Source organism: Lepisosteus oculatus, chromosome 3, assembly GCF_040954835.1.
Source record: "Lepisosteus oculatus isolate fLepOcu1 chromosome 3, fLepOcu1.hap2, whole genome shotgun sequence".
Classification (NCBI taxonomy): domain Eukaryota; kingdom Metazoa; phylum Chordata; class Actinopteri; order Semionotiformes; family Lepisosteidae; genus Lepisosteus; species Lepisosteus oculatus.
This window is the reverse complement of record NC_090698.1, coordinates 71,149,977-71,168,362: the sequence shown is the minus strand read 5'-3', so window position 1 is coordinate 71,168,362 and position 18,386 is coordinate 71,149,977. Positions and strand designations below refer to the sequence as shown.

Sequence of the window (18,386 nt, the reverse complement as noted above, 5' to 3'; positions counted from 1 at the left end):
ATAATTACCTGGTAAGTGGGAGCAGGTGGCACTGATAGCCTTTCTGAATGAGTTCTCACGGCACTGAGAGGTGTTCAACTCCAAGTATGAACATGGCTGGTTACAGTAGAGATCGAGGGCTGCAAGCTCTGATTTGCCCGGATGTAACACATATATTTCAGACCTAAAACATACTTAGATCTTAATGAAAGTCTTAGTAAACAATGAAGATATCCTGATTAAATGTACAAAACAAAGACATACAGTTACTTATAATTAACAAAATAATTCAACACTATACCTGTATATCCTTGAGTGAATAACTACTGTATGTGAACCCATATATTCAATATCTAGAGAACCTCCTTGAGCAAGAACTCGACACACATTCTACTAGATGTTTCCTGTCACTGATGAATCTAAATGCTTTTGTTAATTTAAGAAAAGACCGATTTTTACTAAATAAGGGTAGTAAGAAGTTGTAATTAATGTAATAATTATATTCCAAGTTCAACAAACATTTTTCTTGGTACTGTAAATGCATGGGATCTGAGAAGCTATAGCATTTACTGTATCTCAGAATAGATAAATGCAGATTAGATATTGGAAGATAAAAACAGGTAAGCAGTCTCATGACTGGATGATGAGAAGGAAATAAAGCATCCTTTCAGGACAGTTAGGAACCATCTGAAGCTCTTGGCTCTTACGGCACTTGTTTTCCCTGAAGCTGTGAACTGTTCTATGTGAATTTTCCTAAATCATCCCAACATTTCTGACTTTGGAGACTGACTTTTGCAGTTTTAAATAGCAATTATATCTGGGCTTATACTTCATTGAAAGACAGGGTGGATCTCTGGGATAAATTTGTATTTAATCCCAGGGAAAATGGTTTCTCTGAAAATGGTATTGCCTTTTTTCAAACGTTTTTTTTTTATATCTGTAAACATACAATGATGTTCATTCTACAGCCATTATAATGGGTTTTAGAACACATTTCTGTTTTCAGAAGGGTACTGTGTGTTTGCCCTTCATAACCTTGTTCCTTTGCCTTTAGATAAAGAATTAATGCTGGGTGTTACAATGCATTTAATATTTTTGCTAAAAGTAATATTGCCCAATTCAGTGATGGTTAAACTGAACTCTTACATATCATACTTATTGTTTCCAAAAAGGACAATATATCACTTGAGTCTGTGCTGACAGCTGAAAAGAGTGAGTACCAGCCACAGACAAGACTCTAATTGGAATGCTACTGGCCTGACCTAAAATGTCAACACTACAAATAACCGAGTGTTCTAAAATAGATTATTACAATATGTTCAAATTGTACAGACAGCCAAGTTTGAAAACGTCAGACATTTAAGATGATTTAAGTTACGAAGAAAGGAATTTAACAAACCATTTCCTGCACAACCTGCTTCTAAATCTGCACATACTTTACACAGTAACTACTGCACATATTCATCATCTGTTTTGTGACCTGTTGTAACATTGTTTTAATGGCATAAAGCAAATACTTTAACTCAGAACAAAGCAGTAACTGAAACATGTTTTATTAATTTGTAAGACCTGCTGTATTTAGTGTAAGGGAAGAAGTTAAGATTAATTCCACACTGAAAAACAGAAAGGAGAAAGAATATTCTCCCCCTGCATTCTTGAGCGGACACCTTTTTTTCTCCCTTATTAATGTTTTGTTCCTGTTGTGCCAATGCACGATGAGGCAGATCTACACTCAAACCTTTTTGTGTATATTCAAGGAAGAAGATTGATGTTGATTGTTTTTTTTTTCGAAAAAGGTTGACTTTTTAAAAAACCTTTAAATAGCAAAATAATATGTCTAATTTTCGATGGCTTTCTAGGTTGCTCTGAGCCACTTGGGATGAAGTCAGGTCACATCCAGGATTATCAGATTACGGCATCCAGCATCTTTCGGACTCTCAACATGGACATGTTTACCTGGGAACCAGGCAAGGCCAGGCTTGACAAACAAGGCAAAGTGAATGCCTGGACAGCTGGGCACAGTGATCAGTCACAGTGGTTACAGGTAGGAGCCTCATCTCTCTTATGTCCTTGCCCAATGTATGGCTTAATACACAGCTGGAAACAATTTTATCATAGTTCTCTCTGTCTTCTTTCTATTCATGTTTCATGCTCTTGTTATCTTTGGCTACAGTTCAGCACTTTCAGCCAGGCGAGAAATGTTGTCGTGTTCATTAACTGTTCATTAAGGTAACTGATGGCAGTGTGCACTGAAATATTTCTCTATCTAGACCTAAAGGGAACTCTTAGGTCAGATAGAGCATGGCTTGTACTAACAGTTTTGGGTTTTTTTCGATTACTTTTTTTCTCCAACAAGTAAATATCGAAAAACAGCAACAGCAATGACATCAGCAAAGAAGCAAAACAACAACAACAACAACAACAACAATTTAATGTATTGGTATTTTCTTTCTATTTAGAAACATGTTATTAGATTTAAAATAATAAAAAGGAACAAGCAAAGGTTTCTAAAAAGTAGAAAGTAGAAAATAATGTTCAGCTGTAAATCTTTCTTGACATTTTTACCACAGTCTGTTTTTGTTCTAAAATAAGAAATAATAAATTCCCATATTTCAAAACTGGTTAATTCATACTGCAGAAGATTTAACATCAGCTCATCTCTTCAAAAGTTTTTTTCTCTTCTCTTCTTGCATGTGGTACCCATATTTTCTTTAATTACTTAATTATTAGAGAGTTCAATGCCAATGGTCTGAAATCAGTTAATGTCTTGGAGGAATTGTGTTTTGCAACTGTTATAGTTGCCACCTGTTTCCAAATTTTGGGCCCTGATTCACAGAGAGTTTCAGAGAGAGAGTGACAATGCCCACTGATGTGGTCAGGTGTGTGACTTTTTTCTGAAATTTGTTTTCATGAAAATGTTTGAAATTCGCTGTGTAGCAGTTTCAACCTTGATGGAGGAAATTAACTTCTCTTTTAAGCTCAGTAATTTCTGCATTGAAATCATGCATGTCAGACCTAAGGACCTGTACATACAGTACAGTAGCATTGTAGGTGTATTTATTGGAATGTCTGACAAAAAATAAAGGATATTTCTCCTAAGGTACAGAGTATTGGACAGTTGGGGCTTGATGTGCTGGTGCTGATGTGGTTGGTCAAATCCTTATTAAGCTATGGATTGTTTCCCTAGCTGTAATATTTCATTTGAAGGGTTCTTTGGTGGGAAGCTTAAAAAGGGGTTATTAGTAATTATGTTTTTTAGGAACAAGTAATAGGTTTATCTGTTACTAATAGGTAGTCTTTGCCTACTGCCCTGTCTCTCTCACACCTGAAGAAGGCTCCACGGCCGAAACGTTGTGTTCTCTTTCTTCTTTTTTTTCAGCATGGAATAAACCTATTACTTGTTCCTTTGCAGTCTACGCATGCTGACGCAGCTACCCACCTGAATTATTATGTTTTTTATGTTTGTTTTGCAATTTGTTAAAAAGAAAACAATGCTTAGGAGATACACACTACATTATGCGATTGTAGAAATCACTTATGGTTATTGAACAGATGAATATATGGATTACAGTGATCTGTTTACTGCGTGTACACATAAATCTTTTGGAAATTTACTTTTGTGAACAAGGGCCTGTGAGGCTTAATCAAGTCACAGTCAGTTATGTTGGCTGAAAGGGATATTTACCAACATTTCAATGTGCATGACTTACAGTAATTTTCAAGATATTCTTTCAGCAAGCGCTGGACAGTACAGTACAGCATGTGCATAGAAAATAAAAACAAATACCCCAAAGCATGCCTGTAGTCATATCAGTGTCACAATTATAGTGCCCCCTCCTTAAGGGTGCTCCAGCCCTTCACTTTAGACTTTATTCTGTGCACCTGATCCCTATTCCCAGCCCACCTTAAAAGCCAGGCGCTGACGCTCATCCGGGCTCTGCATCTGGTTTCCGTACTGTGCGAGTCCGGGACCTGGAAGCGCCTGGTCCCGTTAAGGTTTTAATCTCCTTTCCCGTTCCCTGTCCGCCGGTTCCAACCCGGTTTCTGGTTTTAATTCCTTGTTTTGATGGATCTCCTGGTTTTGGACTTACCCATGTGTTTTGGATACTCTCTAAGGATTATTCTTTTGGATTGTTTGCCTCGGCCACACCTCCCCCGTGCACCAGCGCACCTTGGACACGCCCCCCTGTTTTCAGCCCCGTATTCCTGCATGACGTTTTCCTAGTGTTTCCCCACTTCTTTGGATTGTGTCGTCCGCATAGGGTCCGGAAAGAACTGTTCGTTACAATCAGTTGAAGACAAAATCAATATTTTTATCTTTAAGCTGAATTATTCCACATTTCATGGCATAATTCAGTTTTTATGTGAACTCTTTTAGAAAAAGTTTTTAAATGACAGCTGATAGTAAGAATGAATTATAAAGTACACTGCTGAAAGACTATATTTTGCATATATTATATAGCACCAAATTAAGCCATGATTCATGAAGCTTTCATCCTTCATTATTCATGAAGCAAAACAACATCCTAATGTTAATGATTATGTTAACCAAGACAAGGGAAAGCTTACCTTTGCTTTATTGTCTCACAGTACCTACTTAATACCTCCAATTATTCATAAGCACGGTTTCAGGCCAGCAAATGAAAATAAGTCATTTTATGAAAAGGGAAGCTGTTATACGCAGTTAGACAAAATTTTGCACATTGGATGACAGCAGCAAACAAACATCATAAAAATAATTTAGGCGCCTGCTGTTTACACAATAGAAAATGCATAATGTTTTAGATTCAGTAAGCTAGAGTAAGCTAGTGGGCATACAGTATATGGTCACACTCCCACATAATCAACCACCTAACCTTCCTAAACACCTGCACATTCCCACGACCTCAGATAATCAGACACCAGCTCGATCGAATTCTCGGAAACGACGGCGCATGAAATAATTGTCCAATCACGTCTCTCGCTGTTCACTGCTCCTTCTGCTTATACCTTCCTCAAACCACCCTTCATGACTTGGTATTAAACAGGCTGCTATTTCTCCTAGCTCATCCTTCATTTCAAACCCTTGCAAAGGAAATCTGTTCTCTGCCTTTTGGATTCTGGCACTGAGCCTGCCTCACCAACACCGACACTGACCTCACCTTGTCCTATTGAACATTCCTGTGACAGAATACCAAGCCAGCGAGAGACGTGCTAGGACGATTATTTTGTGCACTGTCGTTTCTGATAATTGGATTGGGCTGGTGTCTGATTATCTGAGGTCGTGGGAATGTGCCAGCGTTAAGGAAGGTTAGGTGGTTGATTATGTGGGAGTGTGACAATTTAGTTAAAACAAAAAGAAAGACGGGGAGCAAATTCCATAGGATTAGATAAAATAATCTGTGTGAAATCTAGATGTGATGTGTGCCATTCTTTTAAGAAATTAATCTTCGTAAGTCTTACAACATGTAAAATTTAAAATGTTGTCGTCCATGTTTTTCTTCCAAATTTAAAAAATAAGAAAATATTTTTCTGTGGCACTTGACTCACATAAGGAGAAGAATAAGGAGTTTGGAGTCAGAAATGGAGTGCTGAGTATGAACTATGCAATTCAATTATATAAAATGCTTACAGGATACAAGAGGCTGGTAAATATGAATGTCTACAAAGACGACAATATGAAATCCTGAGCATATTATTAGACCTACTCATCTGTGCATCTTTGACTACAGAATGGCTCCAATAACAAGATCTGCTATTAGAACAAGAATAAAACAGGAAATTGCACAATACCATGTTATCAAAATGTTCTGCTTACCAGCTGTAAACTTGTACACTTTGTCATCCCATATTAATATTTTAACAAGATTTTCAGATTCATCTGCAGATTTTCATTGTATTCACTAAAAAAGAAAAATAGAGAACATTTAGAGAAAAACATTCCACAGCTGAATTTCATATTTCATTTTTTAAATTCCTCTCATAACATTTCCTTTCTTTAGTTTTACAAATAATGGTATCCATATACTTTGCGATTTGAGTGCTTTGAACTAAATTCCATTTTTACATTACAAATAAGCCAGCTGTTATTACTATTTTAAGTACTGTACACCTCTACTGTACTGTAATAAAATTTATTACAGCCCAGTGATAACAGGCAAGAAAGTAAATTACATTTACTTAAACCCTTCCCACTCAACCAACTCGCTCTCCTGCTCCTGCGATTTGTCTTATTCTCTTTCTTATATTTTGTTTTCTTACCCTTTTCCATGACACATGCAAGAACTGAGACAGTGATAACTTAGGGGAACACAGAGGTTTTATTTAAAATTTAACATTGATTTAGAGAACAACACTGAGTCGGATAGTGTACAGGAATTGCTCTGATAAGTGTACACACAATGCACATCTAATGTTTCCTGAAGGAAACTAAAGGAAACATAACCTCCGATGCACTTCTACATAAACATTAACTTTCGTCATAACCAAGTTTTGCCTTCAATACAGAGTTCGCAGCAGGTCGGGTGAAGAAGGTCTGGAAAATGAAAGTGTGGGTTCTCACATTTACTCTCCTGCTGCACATTTACTCTCTCAAAATCGGTCTGCGAATGTGGACAAAGTGGTCACTAAACAAATTTACGGGAATCGGCAAAATTGCAAATATTGATTTTGGTTACTTGCTGCGGTGATGTGCTGGTAGGTTAATTTAGTCTGTAAGATTGTCTGTTGGATGAGGAGACCTTGGAAACCCACTGTTACGCCATGGAAAACCAAAGACTGAGGCGGACAGGTTTTGCGGACGTCTACTCTCATAGAGCTGACTGAAAAAAGGGCAGACACCTGCCAAGGCACCCTAGTGCCCTAATGCAGTAATGGAAACATACGCGCGACAGTGTCATGAACACAAATGGCCACTTGCGTGTCGACATAACACCCACCTCTTTAATCCTTTCAGTAGTTACGCTTGTGTTTCTCTGCCTAATACACAGATTCTAGCTCTGGGTTTCTAGCATTGCAATACTACTAGCATGTCAGAAAGAGAAGTGGCAAGAATAAAATACATATGCTACGTTATGAAAAACCACCACATGATTATTTTTTCCAGCCTTCAGGGACTATCCACTACTGTTGTTTTAGAGGTTAGATTGCAGTTTATTAATTTAACAGATGTCTGCTTCTAAGACATTGCCACTTGAATGACCGTCTAATTCCTTTTCTCTATAGGAATACCTACAGTATCCAGCCATAGAAGCAAAGATGTGTTGGTACTTTTGATGTTGGGGTGAATAAGGTTTCTAGCAGTTAGTGATTGAAAGGTCATTTGATTGGTTAGTGTTTGTAAACATCATATACTGTACATGTGTGTCTCATAATCAAATCTAGGTTTTTTCATAATGTTCTCATTTGTGATTCATGAACATTTCAGTTTTTATTCATTTTCTGTGAACAAATTGATTTATGTTTATTAACATGTAAAAGATGCTCAAATAAATTAATGATTAATACTAGGCTTTTAACCTTTAAGTACATAAAGTACATGCCATCTCTTGGCTCCTAACATCTGGTATACAATGAAAATGACCAAGATTGCCTGACACGTTGGTAGCCTTGAGGAATACCAGCTGTAACTTAGAAATGTGCATAAAGATTAAAGTCCTTTCAGGAAGCATTACAGCTCTGTTTCTTTTTTTTGCTTGTGTAGACAACTGTCCCCTGAATCTCCCTCATGCAAGAAAAAGTGTAATTGCTATTAAATGCCTCCCAGGTCTTTTCATGCAACTGACCAGTACACTTTAAATGCTGACACTGTAGATACCTAGATAAACTCATTTTCCAGAATTGACAGAAAGCAACTTCCAGTCATTTTAAGCTGTTCTTAATTAAGACTGGTATTGCATGTACAGTATGATATTAATTACCTCTGCATGTCTGAATTTAGATTCCAGTGCAGAAGTTAATTCCTTCAGCTTCTCTTTGTTGCAGTGGTAAAAAGAAGGCAAAGTAGGTGAACATTCAGAAGCTGCCCGAGGTCATGTTTGTCCCATGTCCATGGAACACTGCCTCTGTCCAGTCTTACACCTGCTGTTGCTGCAGTATTAACGTCTAGCTCAGGGAGAGCAATAAATCTGTAGGCAGCAGTGAAATTAACACACTGTGAAAAGAAGTAGCTAAGAAGTGATAAAAGTACCTTACTTACTAAAAGCATACCACAGAAATATACAGTATCAGGTACGAGATTTCTGTAAATAATAACCCAACTTTAAAAAAAAGTCAAGTTTATATTTATATTAATATTAGTGTTACAATTGAATGGGAATGAAACTACAAAATCGTGAAATCTGCCACACTTATCTACAGTATATCTATACAATACTTCAGGCATTATAACCTTTAAAAACCTTATGCCATTCTTCACATAGCTTCACATCGTGTTTCACAATCCAACATACATGTATAAGTTTAATTGAGCCACAGACTATGAAAATTCAAGGAAGCAACTTCGTAAATAAAAAACGTAAACATTTTCTGTAAGATTAATTTCCACAAAATGTTTTGAAGAAGAGACAAAGTGATTATATCTCAAAAACCTTTGTTTGGATTTCTGAAACTAAACCACATATTGGATTAATTGGAGCTCTTTAGCTGAATGTAAATGGTTTTGCAAATGTGATGGCTTATAAAAAAGATCTCATTACACAGCAGGGCTTGTTCTAACTGCAAAACAAAGTGATTGAGATGATAATTATGTTCTACAGTTCTGAAATGCAGATGTTATCCTCTGTATTAACTCAGATGATTTTTGAAAAACATTTTTTTATTTCCATGCATGTCTTGAAGACATATCATAAGACATAAAGAAATATGCAATATAATATGCCAGAGATAAGTAATGACTTTCAGGAAAGGATACTATTGTACTTCTAAAAAGATATATCAGAGAATGTGAGGACATTCTTGCAGTGACAGTCTGTTTTGTTTTATCTGGTATACATGAATGAAAGGGCAATGAAAATGAATTTATACAAATCAGCACTGAAAAGTATTAATCAGTTACCTACAGAAACATGAACATGTATGCTGGTGGGTAAAAGTAACCTAACAAAACAAAGGTCTTCTCTCTAACTTCTCACTAAGTATGCAAACCTAACAAAATTTGTTAATTTTAATTTAATGGTGTTTGAGATATGGTTATGCGATGATATCTCAAAGAGACAAGCTACTATGCATTTTAATATATACTGAACATCAAAAGAAACATCGCTGCATGAAATTCATGTTACCAAGTTATCAGGAAAATGAGATTCTTTTTGCAGCAGGTGCATAGACATTTTATTTAAAACATATTTCAAGTCTGGAAAGTAGGACATCCAAATCGTAACTCATTCTTATCTTACTCGAAACTATTAGATGTGGGATTATTATGTGAGAACATGACATGTCCTGCTGGATTGATTGGAGGATAAGCCCACCATAAATAGATTCCAGGCCTTGATCAACTTACTGTAGCAATGTGCAATAGTTTTGTCGTCAGTCACTACACGCGAAGTTCTGCAGGAACAAGTCATTTCGGGCCAGACTATCACACCTAAACCTTACCATAGATCTTGGTGAGGTGATGTGACTCATGGTCTAGATTGTGGCCTGACAGTGATGAGCTGGATCTTATAATGAGTCCTATACATCACTGGATTGGAATGTCCAAAACAGAGAAAGGTTGAGTTTTATATCCCCTTGGTGAGATGATACCACAAATAATGTGGGGCTTTTCGAGCCAGGACTCCCACCAATCCAGTGTCCTTCACAGTTTCTCCCAAAAAGATTTCTCCCTCAGACCATCAATAGTCCCTAGTGTATAGCAGTCCCACCACCAGGGAAAATTCAGGAATTTTATGTCTCTGTCTTTGATGTCTTTACTTTGTTGTGGAAAAGCATACAGTAGATTAAGCTTTTGTAGAAAGTTAGCTGGTTCATTTTAGAAATGTTTTGGTTGCCTTTTCTATCTTATAAAGGTAACAGACACAACCAAATCTAAACCAATTTCAGTTTAACATCCATGTAAAATGTTTCTTTATTTTAAATTACTGTATCTACAAAAAGTGTTTGCTTTTATTGGCATAGCCTTATTTTTGTTATTGGTAATAATTACAGTATATCCCTGTAGGGATTGAGTAATACTTTAATCCACTGGGGGATTTTGAGCTTCATTTACTGTAGTTTCTGTCTTTTAATCAGTCAATGAGGTATAAACCCCACATAATGAAGTATAAAACTGTAGCATCATTTTCTTTTGTTGTGAATTTTACCATTGTCTATTTGTATGGGTTTGATACAACAAAAGTCTATTAATCACAAGTATTACAGAGAAATAAATAGTTTTCTCTTAATAATATTCTACAAAATGTGCATTTCCCATTATTATTTTTATATTACTATGCAGGATTAACAGTTCCCAGTTGTCCGTCAGAAAGAGCTCTAAACTGCAGACCTGTTGATTCAAATCTTGTGTGGAAGAGCTCTGTTGGACCCATGAGTAGGTACTTCACTGAAATAGCTTCACACAAATGTCAGTCGTAGTGAAAAAAACATCAGCTGAATAAATTAATGTTTTCTTTTGTCTTTGAACTCTGTCAGGAATAAATTTTTAACTAGACCGCCTTGCTCCTATCTACAGTAACTCTGAAAAGGAAAAGCAATTCACTAAGTGTTGCTTCTTAATACTTTGCCAAGGATGAGCATCTACAAAGTGTTTGGTTAGATTTAATAAATTTAAACTGTCTTTTTAAGATATTCATTGCAAGCAGTAACTGTAGAAATTTACACACAACTACGTAAACAACACAGTTTGTTTGACGCTTTAGATGAGTCATGACATCTGAATCACAATAGACTTTTTTTGTCTTTTTGGCCACAGAGACTATTTTTATGTTATCTACGATGGTACTCCGTCTTCAGTAGTTTGCTGACTTCTAGTGCTTAGGCTCCCTGTGAAAAAAACAGAAGGAAGACTTCAGACTTTCTTCTTGAAATTGCAAAGCTTAACTGAATTTAGGAATTGCTACTCCCTGCATTTTAGAGTTAAACAAAATGATAACATGCAAATGGATACTCTGCTTTTATACAATAGGTGTTTATTTATTCATTTTATTTAAAAGGATGAAAAATCACTGTGTGACAAGTACTGTAGATATACTGAAGTACTGTACATTCCAGGCATAGTGTTTTTCTGGAGTGGTGGAAGATTTCAGTGTTGAAAGGCTGAAGGATGTAAACCAGTTCCACTGGAAGATAAATCTTGGCACCATTAAAGAACACTGTGAACACTGACACTCATTTTAAGCACCCCTGAAAGGTTAAATCTGAGGTCTTTCCTTACCACTGTTCTTTGCATGACAGAATTCTCCTGGCCATCCAGAAGACAACATTTCAGAACTCTTCAAAACAATACAATTTATATTAACAGCAACACATTTCCTATTGAAATAATCATTTACCATAATAAATCTTGCTAAGTTGATACCCTATATAAAATACTGTTGTGCACCATGGGCTGTATTCTCAAAAAATCATAATTTTATGAGAATCTGTTCTCCACTGCAATATAGAATATGAATCACATCTGCTCCATTGAGTCTCAAAGTACAGTTGTATTGAAATATTCCTTTTCAAAACGGTGTGAGAAGTCTTTTTACTTGCATTGAAATATCTCAATGCCTGCTTCCTATTTAGAGAAATGAGCACACGTGATCTCTCTGGATAGATTTGAATTATACCCTTGTTGTCCTTTACAGGTATCCAAAAACTTTAATGTTATCTAACCTGAAAGATGCTATCCAAAGATGCCAGTTGGAGACAGAAGAGAGTACATATTAAACATGAAATAACCAGCTGGACATCTATCTATTTTTTGGACTAACTCATCAGGAATCCACATAGATTTTATGATATATGGAAACAGTTTTTGAAAAGCACATCAGCTAATACAGTATATGCCCAATAAAACACACTATTCAATATGCTTTATTACTATTAAATAGGGATGACAAAATCAAATGAAACAGTACATTCTGATTTTTCTTATTTTTTTATTTCTTTCAAATCATACCAAAAGTAGATGTAACGCAGAAGTCTTAAAAAAAGAAAAACAAGAAGGTTGCATAAAAGCAATAGAAGTATTTCTGGACATCTTCAGCTGTATTTATGTGTAAGAACTATAATATTGATAATGATAATTATGTGGAGATTTAAAAAATGACACTTTAGTACTGTACGTTCAATAATCTAAACATGTAAGATGCTTATTGTCACGATTGTAGTCCCTCCTCCTTAAGGTGCGCTCCGGCTCTTCCTTGTTTATCTTATTCCCCGTACCTGCCCCTTGTTCCAGTCTCTATCCTGTCCCCCTTTAAAAGCCAGACATAGTCGCCAATCGAGGCTCCGCATCTGATTTCCACATCGTGTGAGCCCGGGACCTGGTTGGGCCTGGCTCCGTTATGGTTTTAGCTTCCTGCTCCTGCTCCTGCTCCTGCTCCTGTTCCCCTCGCCGGTTCCCTTGTTTTTGGCGGATTACCCGGCCATGGACTCTTGCTTGTTTTTTGGATTCTCCTCTGGATTATTCGTTGGATTTGTTTGCCTCGGCCACACCTCCCCGGATCACCAGCACTGCATGGACACGCATCCCCGTATTCCTGCAGGACTTTTTCCCCAGTGTTTCCTCACTACTGTGGATTGTGTTGTCCGCATAGGGTCTGTTTGGAACTGTTTGTTTACACTTATGTGAGTACATTACTGTATAGTGGAATTCACAAATAGAACAAGACAAACTACTAACTACAAATATATATAAACTAAACACACACCTGAAGAAGGCTCCACGGCCGAAACATTGTGTTCTCTTTCTTCTTTTTTTCAGCATGGAATACACCTATTACTTGTTCCTTTGCAGCCTACACATGCTGACGCAGCTCCCCACCTGAACTACAAATGAATACTGCCTCTCTCTTTCTTAGATCCCCAAGTTTATTAACATAAACTCCTAAGAAAATTATAGTTGGTGGACTTTTTGACATCAACAGTAACAAACTATAGTGCGTTTGTAGAGTACAAGTCACTTGCACCCTTCACAGACTTTTGAAAAAAAAACTGCTATAGAAAACAACTTTGCAATAACCAATAATGGTTAAAAAACCACAGGAAAATTATAAAACTGATAAGTTGTTGTTTGAATATAGGCACTTTTAAATGTGTCCCTTTTTTCATTAATTATCCTACACTTTTTGCAACAATTACATTAAGAGGAATGGAATCACAAAGAGAAGTTATTAGTTTGCCTAAACCTTAATCTTGTTTGATGGAACTTAGAAAATATTTGAACTGTAGCAGCAAATGCTAAGTACTCCAGCTGGCACATGCTGATTGCTTAATTACACACATTTAACAAAGAAAGCACACAGCAGAGACTGAGCATAGTAATAAATACTTCCAATATATTTAACTTTAAAAACCTCCAAAGCACAGTACTGGCTTGGCATGAAATTGTTCAGCAAATGTGTTTAAACATCAATTAAGTCTGAGGATTTTTTAAGGCTTAAAATTAAAATGACTAATAATAATGATGAATATGATATGATATATATATATACTGTATATAACCTTGAATTTTGGTTTTAGGAGCAGGAACAATTTTCAGATAATTTCCAAAGTGGTATGAACTGGAGATGATTCTGGTGAAAATAACAGAAAGTTCATTTTCATTGGTTTGTTATACAGTATCTACCCAGCAGACAAAATAGAAATTTGATATTATATATTAAGGGAATTCTGTAATTTCTAGGATAGCATTTGGATTGGATTAGAAAGGTCTGGCTTCCAGAATGTGCTTTATATTATTTCTTTAATTTAACCATATAAATCAGTTTCCATTTATTGTTTTGCCAGCAAACATAAATCTAAGTGAATTATTTTGCAGTATTGATATAAATACATGCAATTCAGCCTTACCAGGATTTTGCTGTTCCTATTGTTGTCCTTCATTTTAGACCCATAACGACTAAACCAAACAGTGCTCTGTTTCTTACACCCAAAAATAGATTCTCTTGTGTTGTATTGTTCTATTCAAATAATGCAATTAGCTGGAAATTAAAGGCTGCTGTACTGAATGGCTTATTTATCACAGTGTTGTCTTTCACATTAGGGAATGAATTGCTCCTTTATTAAAATGAATAAATACAATATAAAAGAGCTGAAATTTGTGCAACAGGTCTTCAAATTTAAAAGCATCCATATTTGGTCTATGTTGTTATTAAGCACTTTGCTACATGAATTGTCCTTTGTTTCTCATGCATTAGTGAACTATTCGGCACAATCTGTAATATTAGGAATTACAGTACATTAGCAATGTTGCTTCCCTGGAGTAGTGCTTTCTTTTAAAGAAATAAAAGGATTTTACTAGAACCATTAAAGATTCCTCATCGCTACATCCGTATGCAATTTAAAAAGTGTTGTACCTCTAGATTTATTTTTGCAGTACGTTTGTGTGCAAAAATGCTTTTCTCATCATTATGCAACATAGTTCATGGGATTGAAAAGACTGAATGGTTTAATCTTGGAGAGACAGAGTAATGTAAAAAATACACTACACTGTAATCTGTTCTTGTGTGTAACATGATGAAGTCTTCTCTTTTGGATGGAGTTCAGATTGAAGCTTTTGCCGCTCCCAGGTTGCAAACAGTGAATTTCAGATGTAGATTTTCACAGCTCTTCTTTATGAGTAGGGTCCTGAATGTAACTCGGATTCCCTACTTTTTACTGATCAAGTAAATGTATATCACTGTGAGGCAGCCACTTCTGCAGGCAACTTACAAAGTAACACGTAAATGTATATCACTGTGAGGCAGCCACTTCTGCAGGCAACTTACAAAGTAACACGTGAAGAATATTTCCACACTGAAAAGGGGGAAAAAAAGGCAAAATTTCATCTGAATGAGGGAGAAAGCCAGAATGTTAGACAGTCCTCACTCCTTTGTCTCATTCTTTTTGCTATCCCATTGCCACACACAGCAAAGAGAATGAAAGAGGGCTCCACAGCCATAATATTGTACTGAATTGTACGGTATTGAATATCCCAGAACCAGCTCACCGTTACAGTTTCAGAAAGTGCTTTTTGGACTACATCTGAACATCTGAAAGATGGTAGGATGATGTACAAATCCATCTTGTGGCTTGTAGCCCAGTAACCCCTGATTCCTATACTTCTTTTGTGTGAAGCTCATTAATCTACACAAGCTCCACAGATACTCATTATTTTCCTATCAAGTATAAATGTAGGCCAGAGATCACCGATTTCACTCAAGGCAAAAAGATGAGTAACACATCAGAGTACATTTAAGAGACTCCCAGCACGAATCAGAGACTAAAATACACAAAAGTAACAATACTTTGAAAAAGTCCACGAGAAACAAAAATGTTCACATTTCATCTTCTGCCCTCAGGAATTGCTGAGAAACTACTGAACTCCATGCTTATTAAAGTGTGTTGTGTATTCTTACAAAACTGCAACACCACATCATGTTTCGATTGATTTCTATACAATACTGATGAAAAGTGTGCAAATATTTAGTGATATACTGTATATATTTCTTCTATATTACTTTATTTCTAATGTTTAATTACTTGTTAACCTTATATGAGGTTAAAGAAAGTTAAATGGAAATTAAACCTTAACATTATACAACATGATTATTTGTTTTATTGAATATGAAATATTCCCACCTGATATGCCCAAAACCTTGTATTCTGGGATTGAAGTACTGTATGAAGCTTGGCTTACATCTTAAAGGCTTCAATTTTTCTATCAATATACAATGCGTTTATATTTTATATAAACATATATAAATGTACATTTGTCATATACATCTCATGGGAACTATTCACGTTTTTAATGAGAGGCCCACGGATTGTTTTTAGCTGGCTGTAAAAGCTTTACTATATTGAAAACAAATGTTGCCATTGCACCAAAACAACTTATATGCACTACAATATACAATCCATGACACATTACAGTCAATACACATTTTTGTATAGGAGAAAAAAACTGAGAATAAACAAGTGCAAATACAGTATAACTACCTAAATAGAACATTTTATACAATTTTAAAACCATTTTTATTTTCTAAAATGTTAGTTTAATGTACCATAGTTTGTCTTGTTGTTAGACTGGACAGAAAAAAAGGAAGAAAATCAAATTTCCTTTCAGTGCTGTCAAATATAGAGTGGTTTTACTAACACATATAGATGTAATGATCCTTGACACCAGAAAATTGAGACCTGCATTTCAGTTTCTGTAAACTTGTAAGTGAATCATAGACTGGAAATTGTTTCTAAATCAATATTACAAGTTCAAACACAGTCATTGTATTATGAAAGGAATAAAAATAAGCAAAATATTTGCCAAATAATTATATTTTAAGATGTTAGGGAAATTAAACATGATACTAAACCCATTACTCAGCTGGAGCACAGGATACTTTTTCTAAGAAAGATTTTCTAAGAAAGATGCTTACTTTCTTAGCTATCGAACATCATCTTGTAATCTCCTCTCAAGCGGCATTCTGCTACATTTGTGCATGTTAGAAAGGACCCTGGAACTATCTAGGTAGCGCAAATGGAAAGTGCATTTTATGCAGTAATGTAACAGTCACTGGAATCTACAAAAAGCTGAGAAATTATTGTGCATTTGAAATTTCAATCTGTAAGAAAGTACATTTTTAGCTGACCATTTGTCATGAGGACTATCTACAGCTATGCAGAGCAGTGATAAATCTTAGCAAGCCACATATCTGTCATTTTATAGATAGTTAAACATTCTCTAATGCCCTGTAAAGAGTAGAAGATGTACATTAAAAGACTAAAGAGCTAGTTAAAATTCTATAATTGGTTCACCATTTCATGGGCCCTGTGCATTGCATTAATCCTGCATCAGTGAATCTGTTCTCTAATGTAATAAAGTCCCTGAGAAAAAAAAACTTTCCAAACTGTGATTAATAATGGATTTCTTGTCAGTTTTTGAAATCATGTTTTTCTTATTACTTAGCTGTTAATTTCATTACAATAAAGGATTTAACAATCAAAATATTAGGAAATACATTAAACAAAATAAAATTTGTGCTGTACAATTAGAGAAGCATCCATCTATTTATGCAAGAAGGTTTTTAAACAAAGCATAAAGATTTTAGATATCGATTAAGTGTTTTTTTTATCATTTTGATTAATTGATCATTCATGGCTGACCATGATATACGTAAGTGACTTTAAGCTGCTGAATGTCAAGGCTGGTGAAAATCAAGATAGAATAACACATAACAGGAACCAGAATCCCACTCTTTTCAATTTAAAACTTGCCTTAATGCCATTGATCTGTAGGACTGAGTCACATCATCCATATTTTCCTATAGGGAAGCCAAGCTTTCTTTATCAAATAATCACAATTTTGTATAGATAACTAGAATGAATATCACTGAGTGTAGTGCAGAAATGCAGGATAATTTACTAATTGCTCTATACACAAGACCAGTCAAGTTTACAAGGGAAGACGTGCAGTGGTCTGGGCAGGAATGTACAGTATAGTACATTGGAGATGTATTGAAGATGGCCTTCCTGATATTACACTATCCCAGCAAGACAACAGCAACTTTCTTGTGAGATTAGAATTAAGTAACAGTAACAGTATGTCTTGGGTGCCCTGCTCACCAGACTTGCAGCCCAGTGAACATTTGTGAGATGGCATCTAGGGCTCAGTGACCTGTTCACAGCAGACAATGAGCACAAAGCAACCTGGATGCAATATTAATGTAGTGCACAGTGTGAGCACATACATAGTCACAAAAGTGTGTGTGGGGGGGGGAATCAGCAGATGGCAATTTAACAAGGGAGCATGTCTTTAGACTGTAGGAGGAAACCAGGGCACTCTAGGAAGTGCAGAACAGTTTGCCCCTGGCCATTGAGAGAACATGCAAACTCAAACCCAGGACACAAGAGCTCTGAGGCAGTACGGATAACTGCCATGTCACCCTTGCTCAGTATACTGTAGATGCCCTAAGACAGTTTTTTGTTTGTTTGGGAGTATTGTAGTCAGAAGACGGTTCTTTTCTCAGGCTCAGCTTCAGAGTATCTGACTGATTTTCAAGCCTAGTTACTAGTCTGATTATCATCTGGATGGAGCAAACACACTATTATGAAAAGAATAAGTGCTGAGTGTATAAATGGCAAAATCAAGTTGCCGCTCTGCCTTCACACCAGTCAGTTCTTGAACTTTTCTACCACTTGTATAATGATGAACATAATAATAAGGTAATGGACCTTGGAAGTTTGAATGAAAGCTGCCATAAAAGTATAGTATTTCAGTCTTTTTTTCTTTGTAATTTGCATCAGCC

At 35.9% G+C, this 18,386-nt stretch overlaps 1 protein-coding gene across 3 annotated transcripts in view; it reads left to right on the top strand.

The window, feature by feature from the left end:
* LOC102697668 (EGF-like repeat and discoidin I-like domain-containing protein 3) overlaps positions 1–18,386 on the top strand; it is a 261,705-nt gene that overhangs the window by 181,119 nt on the left and 62,200 nt on the right. For all 3 annotated transcript variants that reach the window (XM_015360994.2, XM_015360984.2, XM_006626513.3), the window contains one exon: positions 1,839–2,023. In XM_015360994.2, the coding sequence (XP_015216480.1) occupies positions 1,839–2,023 (185 nt within the window). The remainder of the gene's footprint in view (positions 1–1,838; positions 2,024–18,386) is intronic.